This window comes from Epinephelus moara, chromosome 11, assembly GCF_006386435.1.
Source record: "Epinephelus moara isolate mb chromosome 11, YSFRI_EMoa_1.0, whole genome shotgun sequence".
Taxonomy (NCBI): Eukaryota; Metazoa; Chordata; class Actinopteri; order Perciformes; family Serranidae; genus Epinephelus; species Epinephelus moara.
The window spans coordinates 3,161,193-3,169,156 of record NC_065516.1 but is presented as its reverse complement, the minus strand read 5'-3'; the positions used below and the strand labels follow the sequence as shown (position 1 = coordinate 3,169,156).

Sequence of the window (7,964 nt, the reverse complement as noted above, 5' to 3'; positions counted from 1 at the left end):
TCAGACACATGAGATAAAAATGAAGATGATATTAATAAGAAGATGTTTTAACGGCTGCTTCTCATCCTCTAGTTTTTATTCCCGGACAGCGCGGGTGTGACGGTGCTGCTGCCTCCCTGCAGCTCCGCACACTGCGGCGGGAAGCACGGGTCCTACACAACCGACAAACCCTGAAAAACGAGGCTCCAGCGGTACATTTATAGCGTCTGGTTTCTGTACATTTTTATTCCGGTCAAACAGCCGTTTGCAGACATTCAAACTAGCCTTTTAATTCCTTTGTAGCTTCTTAAACACCCCCGCAAATAACACCAAATTTAACCCGCTTGAATAAAACATCAGTTTTTATTTTTCTTTTAATATAGGCCTGTTAAATCTGAGAAATAAATTAATGTCTGCAGATGAAAAAAAAATCAACAAATGTCTTCAGTTTTGGGACAACCAAGGTGCAGAGAAGAGGAGGGGGAGGGGGGGGGGGCATTCCCCTTGTTAGCACACACACACGCACACACGCATGCACACGCACCCACTCGTGTCACACACACTCCAAATGTGAAGTGTAGCCCCGTTAAAATGAGCCGCTGCTGCTCACGTCCCCACTGCTTCATTACGAGCCACACCAACAGGGACACATCCGGCAATATTAACATTAAACATCATTTGAAAAATAAATTAATATCATTAAAAACGAATTTAAGTGTGCAAACTTAAAAGTGACCGACATTTCATTTGTGATTTAAGCATTAACCTATTCTTTATAGCCTCTTTTTTTCGGGTGCTGAATTGAAAATAAGACATAGGCTATATTTTAAAAACTCGCTTATAGAAGCGACTCTAACTGTTTTTATCCACCTTAAAATATGAGTAAAAATATTAAACACCGGTAAGTTTCAAAATGAGCCTAAAAAACGACATTATTTGCTTTTAAAAATTAACGATTCCCATCCTGGTAACCAGTAGAAAACAGATTTCGGGACACAATCGAAGGAAATAAATACACAGATCGTAAAGTATGACTCTACATCTTTTTGTTATATTTATATATCATAATACTAATAAATAATATGGATAGTTTTTGGACACTCACCTATGTGTAGAGCTAGAAAGAGTGCGAGGCATTTGGAGGACCAGGTTACTCCCATCCTCTGCGTCCTCCTCTCACCATTAGAGCAGAGATTCAGAAAGTTGAGGAGGAGCCGCACATTCCCCGCAAAACACCCGCAAAACAGTAGCTATATCCAACACACTCTTCCTCCTCCTCCTCCTCTCCTCTGCTGCTTCCTTCTTCTTTTTCTCTCCTGTCTTTCGTCTGTGTATGTGTGCTGGTCTTCTTCTTCTTCTTCTTCTTCTTCTTCTCTGCTCTCTGTCGTGCTCCGCTCTGCGCTTCCTGCCTGTTTTTACGCGTCGGGAGAGAAAAAAGAGGAAGGAGAGAGAGAGAGAGAGAGAGAGAGAGAGAGAGAGAGAGACAGACAGACACAGATAGAGAGAGAGAGAGAGAGAGAGAGAGGGGAGGCCCCTCCTCTCTCTCTCTCTCTCTCTCTCTCTCTCTCATTATGATTTCATCACATACTTTTTTTATCATACCCTTCATTCATTTCATTTATTTGCTTTTATACCTCCAACTCACAAATACTGAGGTCATGAGTCCTGATATTAAAGATAAAATTGTATAATTTGTAATAATAATTTTAGCTTAATGTAATCATTTTTTCCCCCTGTAAAATTGTTAATTTACCAACTACCAATTATTTTATCAAGTTAACTCATGGGCGGATTATGAGACAATGAGCCCCTGAGCTCAGATATGCAGAAGGCCCCACCACCTGTCCTCACAGGAGCAAGAAACACAGACTTTGTGGTGCCTCTGTTTTTGTTGTTTTGTGTATGTTTGTATTCATTATGCATCATTTGTGGTTTTGTGTCATTTGTGGTAATTTTGTGTGTGGTAGGCCTATTTTGTGTCTCCTCATGGTAGTTTACATCTATTTGTGGTGGTTTTGTGTCCATCTGTAGTTCTTCTTCTTCTGCATCGCTGTGGTTGTTTGTAATTGTTTTGTGTCTCTTTGTGGTTGTTTTGCCAATTTTGAATTTGTTGTTTCCGTGGTGGGGGGGGCATGGCCCAATATTACTGTCTTTAAGAGGCTGTGGTGTGCTCGTTAGCGTAACCTAAACTATTGTTTAATATTTTTCTTTTTTTTTTACAAAATTAAATTTGTATGAAAATACACATTAACATGAACCCAACATATTATTGGCAAGATAATTTTGCCTGTTCATAACATTTAAAAAAAATATTAAATACACAGCATTGTTGATAGGCTAACACCTGGACCACACTGCCTGTGTGAGCAGTACATGAAAGCTACTTTGCTGAACTGTTGTGGCTCGCCCACATGAAGTGGTCACACAGACAGTACTGTTGCTGCACTGCTGCTGCAACACTGCATGCTGCTGTGCTTCCACAATTAAAAGCCAGTACTCCATTAATTTATGCAACCGTGCAGCCACTGCATCACCAACAACATGATCATGACAATATTTAACAGTAAAAAGCCTTGTGTTAACAAATAAAACACTGTCAGGTGGCTTTTGTTTTGAAACAGAAAGTGTTACAATAAGAAGAAATACATATATTTTTTCATGTCAGACAGATACACACAATGAAATGACAGGTGGTATAATGCCAGTATAATTATCAAAAGACCATTTTCACCATTTATTTTTGCTGGAAAACATGCTCGTGCAGAAAAAATAGTTGAGACTCCTACTGTCTAGGTGTTCCACAGCTGAGCAGCAGCCAAGCTGCGCCCAAGCAGTGTTGCCCACATGGGCAGTGTGGCCACTCTAACGTGTTACTGTAACAGGGGCGCAGAAAAAAAACCCCAAGAGGTTCTGCAATGCACATGTGCTGCTCATGCAGGCAGTGTGGCCTTGGCATTATTGTTACCTATGAATCCTTGTCAAATGAATCCATGATATGTAAATGTATGAATCTGTCAGTAATCATTATAGTGTTGTACACATGATACAAAGATATGTTTATACATGGCACTATAGCTAGCCCTACATGTTAATACAGGCCCAGTTTAATATGCATCTCAATTTTATAGAGGTAGTCCCTGCTCCATCTCTGTTTTAGCTGAGGGGCCTTTGGCCCGCAAGACCGCTGACCTAAAGCATCCATTGGTACCAACCATGCCAATGCTCAAAAGTTGGGCTAAATTTTGGCGAGGGAACAACTGGCATGGCTAATTTCAAAGGAGTCCCTTGAACCCTCAACCCAAGATGTCTGTATGAGAATGGGTTTTATGGGAACCCACAAGTCTCCTCTAAACTGGAGAAGACTTGTTTCCAGTAAATGTTCTGTGTGCTCCTTCAAATTAAAGCTGTATATTTGTCTTTTCAAGGAAACAGACAACCAGTCTATTGGAAAAACAACATAACACATTAAAACGGGACTGTTGTGAAACTCAAATTGTTAACTGTACTGGTGTAATAATAGTTTCCAGTTTACCCTTATATAGTAGTTTCTTTATTTTAATAGCCTAACAGATTTCATAAATGCAGCTATGGCTTTTGGTTAAGATTTTCAGTGGCCGCATCATGAGACTTACTTGTGACTTGCAAAACAAGGACTTGGTCCCACCTCTGGAAAATCAGTTAGACTGTTGGAACATGTAGATTTGATTTTCATTTACTAATTAAGTTAAAGTTCAGTCAGTAGCTTTTTCCAGAGCTTGTAACTGCATCATACATACAGCCTTCATCCATTTATTCATTAATAAAAAACAAAACATACAAAAAAAAACATGAAATGTGCTTGAAATGTTTACGCCACTGTAGATGGGAAGTCATTTAAGTGCCCAGAAAAGAAAAAAAAAAGGTGGTATGATGACTCCATCAATGATCTTGAGGAAGACTGTGTAGTGACCAAAAAGACTAGAACAGGTTAAAACCTGTTAACACCTCAAAGTCTTTATTTGCAGATTTAATCATTTGTTTTTAGCGTAAAGAAGCTTTTTGATATTTCTTTAAATTCACACTCAATGGCCACTTTATTAGGTACACCTGTACAATCAGATGTGTCTGTGCTGACATGAAGTTTTATGATACCAGTGTTCAGGGTTATTTATTTGTTTGTTAATTTTTGTATGTATGTTCATGTATGCAAATACAATAAGAACACTTCTGTCCAGTTCAACACCACCTTTAACTACGACCTCATCAATAAACATAAAATTGAGTTCACAAATTTCTGATGGCGTCAAAAAAACAAAACAACTGACAATAGTAAACATACATATTTGACATGTTAGACATGTTCCATGTTTCTGTATCTATCATATATTTAAGCAAATTACCACAAATAGCTGATTGTCACCCTGGGACCCCCTGGTGGATTAATGCGGCCTTACAAGCTATTTACATCACATTTTCTTCTGGTGGCTCTCTGTTTAGGCCTCTGTAGGGGTTTACAGGTCAACAAAGGGAGCCACATGCACTGCTGTGGACATTTTTGTTTGCTTTTTTTATTGTTCCTCTATTGTTGTTCTTCACTTGCTTTCTTGTACTGGATAAATAAACTTTAAAATATTGATAGGATAAAAACATATTTTATGGGGGAGAAGTATAGAAAGCCCATTTCTAACAATGATAATAATAATAATAATAATCATTATTATCATTATTATTATTATTATTATTATTATTACTTATAAAGCTCTTTCAAAAGAGAGTTACAAAGTGCTTTACATGTCAATAATTTAAACAGAAAAGACATGAAAACAACAATTTTTAAAAGAACTGATAAAAACACTTTGGTATGTAAAAACTGAGGAAATAATAGACAGTCTAAATGAACTTAATTTTTAATTTTATATACTTTATTAATCCCTGAGGGGAAATTCAATTTTTTTCACTCTGTTTGTCAATTACACACAGGTCCGAACACACACATGCACAAACAGGACCTATACATGCACTAAGTGGAGAGATGTCAGAGTGGGGATGCCCATGACAGGCGCTCCGAGTGGTTGGGGGGTTCGGTGCCTTGCTCAAGGGTACCTCGGCAATGCCCAGGAGGTGAACTGCTACCAGTTACCAGTCCACGCTCCATATTTTGGTCTGGGTGGGGACTTGAACAGGCGACCCTCCGGTTCCCAACCCAAGTCCCTATGGACTGAGCTAAAATTGGTCCCAGAACAGACCCCTGAGGCACACCGTAATTAAGAGATGAAAATGAAGAGAAGTGGTTGCTGACAAGACACAAAACCTGTTCATCAGATAAGATGAAGACCACTCCAAAGCTATACCAGATATCCCCACCCAGTGCCTTCTGTCTAACAGGATGTTATGATCAGTGGTGTCAAAAGCTGCACTAAGTTCCAGGAGTACAAGGACTGAACACATGCCCTCATCAGCAGGTATTAAAAGGTCATTGGTAACCTTTAGCAGGGCAGTTTCAATGCTGGGATACATACAGATGCCAGATTGAAACTTTAAAAAAAAATGCTGTTATTTTCTAGTACAGAGAGTAGTTGTCCAGAAAACTATTTTTTCTCAGATGTTTTAATGTAAAAGCTAACTTGGAAATAGGTCTAACATTTTGAGGGAGAGGGATCCAGACCAGTTTTTTTTAGCCAGTGTAATGGAAAAAGACAAGATCCTGTAAGTCATAATAATGATAAACCTTCTTGAAACAAGTATCTCAAAATAATGAGACATTGTCAAAACAAGGACTTACTTATCTCATAATGATGACTTAGTATCTCAAAATAATGACTTCATATTTCAAAATAATCAGAAGCTTTGTCAAAATATGGACTAATTTATCTTATAATCATGAATTAGCAACTCAAAATAAAGGCCTTATTTATTACTACTACTTATTCAGTATTTTGAGATAAAGTCTTTTTTTTTTTTACACAGATTCACATAATGACAATGTAAAGGATCTTGTCTTTTTTCATTATAGTGGCTGTTATTTTGTTTGTTTTAGATCATTGCAGCACCATCCAATAATAAGATTTGAATTAATTGGTTATTTATTATTTTACTTTCTAAACCTAACCTACGCAAATCTATGCTGAGTACGTAACTTTACATTAACAACTTAACATGAGGACCCCCAACTATGTTTCTTTTTCGTTACCTAATGTACATAACTTTAATTTTACTTTCCTAAACTTAACCTACGCAACTTTATGAAAGTACATAACATGACAATGTCCAAACTTTCCCAAACCCAACCTGTTAGTTTACTCTCCTAAACCGAACCTGCATTACTTTACTTTCCTAAAACTAGCCTACATAACTTTACTTTCCTGAACACTAACCTACGTAACTTTACGTCATTAAATGTAGCCTTACTCTCCTAAACCTAACCTATGTAACTATACTTTCCTAAACCTAACCTATGTAACTATACTTTCCTAAACCTAACCTATGTAACTTTACTTTCCTAAACCTAACCTATGTAACTATACTTTCCTAACCCTAACCTATGTAACTATACTTTCCTAAACCTAACCTATGTAACTTTACTTTCCCAAATCTAACCTATGTAACTTTACTTTCCTAAACCTAACCTTTATAACTTTACTTTCCTAAACCTAACCTGCCAATTTTATGTTAAGAATGTAATGTCAAGGCAATAGGTACATAACCTGACTATGTCCAGCCATGTTTTTTCCCCTAAACCTAACCTATGTAGGTTTACTCTCCTAAACTTAACATATGTAACTTTACATTAAGTACATAACATGGCAATGCCCAGCCATGTTTTTTTCCCCCCAAACCTAACCTACATATCCTTACTTTCCCAAACCTAACCTATGTAATTTTACTTTACTAAACCTAACCTACAAGTTTTATGTCAAGAATGCAACAACAAACAAAACTTGTTTCTTTTCCTAAACCCAACTGGTAGGGGCACTTAATCAGTAGATATCATACAAAGTGCTGTAAGTGCATTTTCATAAATTTATCACATGAACTGTTGTCTCGTCGTAGTGTCAGCTGCTGCACACATTGAATTCATCTATACCTTAACAAATGTTAATGTTTAGTCTTAACTATCCAGTATTTGTTTAATATACAATAGCTTAACAGTGACGGTTAACATTCTACATCATAAGTACTTTTACTTTTGATACTTGAAGTACATTTTGCTGACAACACTTCTGTACTTCTACTGATGTAGCATTTTTTAAACAGGACATACAGTTAATAGTCATAATGGAGTATTTTAAAGTATTTTAAATAGGAGGGATGTAAAAGGAAGCTGCATACTAAAGAGCTGAGGAGGTCTGAATGACGTACGTGTGTGTGTGTGTGTGTGTGTGTGTGTGTGCGTGTGTGTAAAACGTGGGGGATCTCGTCTTCCTCCTGCTGATGTCAGCTGAATCAGAAACAAACCAACTCTCTCCCTCTCTCTCCTGCATATTAACACAGATGTTTCCCTTAGGCGATGCAGCGCTGCAGCAGGAGGAGAGCGCGCACACACACACACACACACACACGCACACACACACACACACGCACGTAGGCACGCACACACACGCACACACACACACACACACACACACACACACACACACACACACACACAGAATAATTGGGTCCCCGGACAGTTTCCAAGCGGCTCAAATTTGAAAACATTTAACTTCTGGACAGACACAAAATTGCCAGCTGTGTGTGTTTGTGTGTGTGTGTGTGTGTGTGTGTGTGTTTGTGTGTGTGTGTGTGTGTGTGTGTGTGGCTTTGCTGTCTGACTTTGAGTTTGACCTTCAAAACACAGTCCGTCCTCCTCTCGTCCAATCAGAAGTGGACACAGAGCTGGACTCCGTCACCTCGCTGCCCCACTTTTGATTCATTCAAAGGCCTGATGTCATTAGTGACCCCTGCTGGTGAACTGGAGGAACTGCAGTGTCTCTTCAAATATCTAACTCTATTTTTCTTATTAGCTA

The 7,964-nt window shown here is 38.2% G+C and overlaps 1 protein-coding gene across 1 annotated transcript in view; it reads right to left on the bottom strand.

Moving 5' to 3' along the window:
• Positions 1–1,415, bottom strand: part of nrn1a (neuritin 1a) — a 544,743-nt gene extending 543,328 nt beyond the window's left edge. The window contains exon 1 of the mRNA XM_050056531.1: positions 1,085–1,415. Coding sequence (XP_049912488.1) covers positions 1,085–1,139 — 55 coding nt within the window. The 5' untranslated portion in view covers positions 1,140–1,415. The remainder of the gene's footprint in view (positions 1–1,084) is intronic.
• Positions 1,416–7,964: the final 6,549 nt, after the last annotated feature.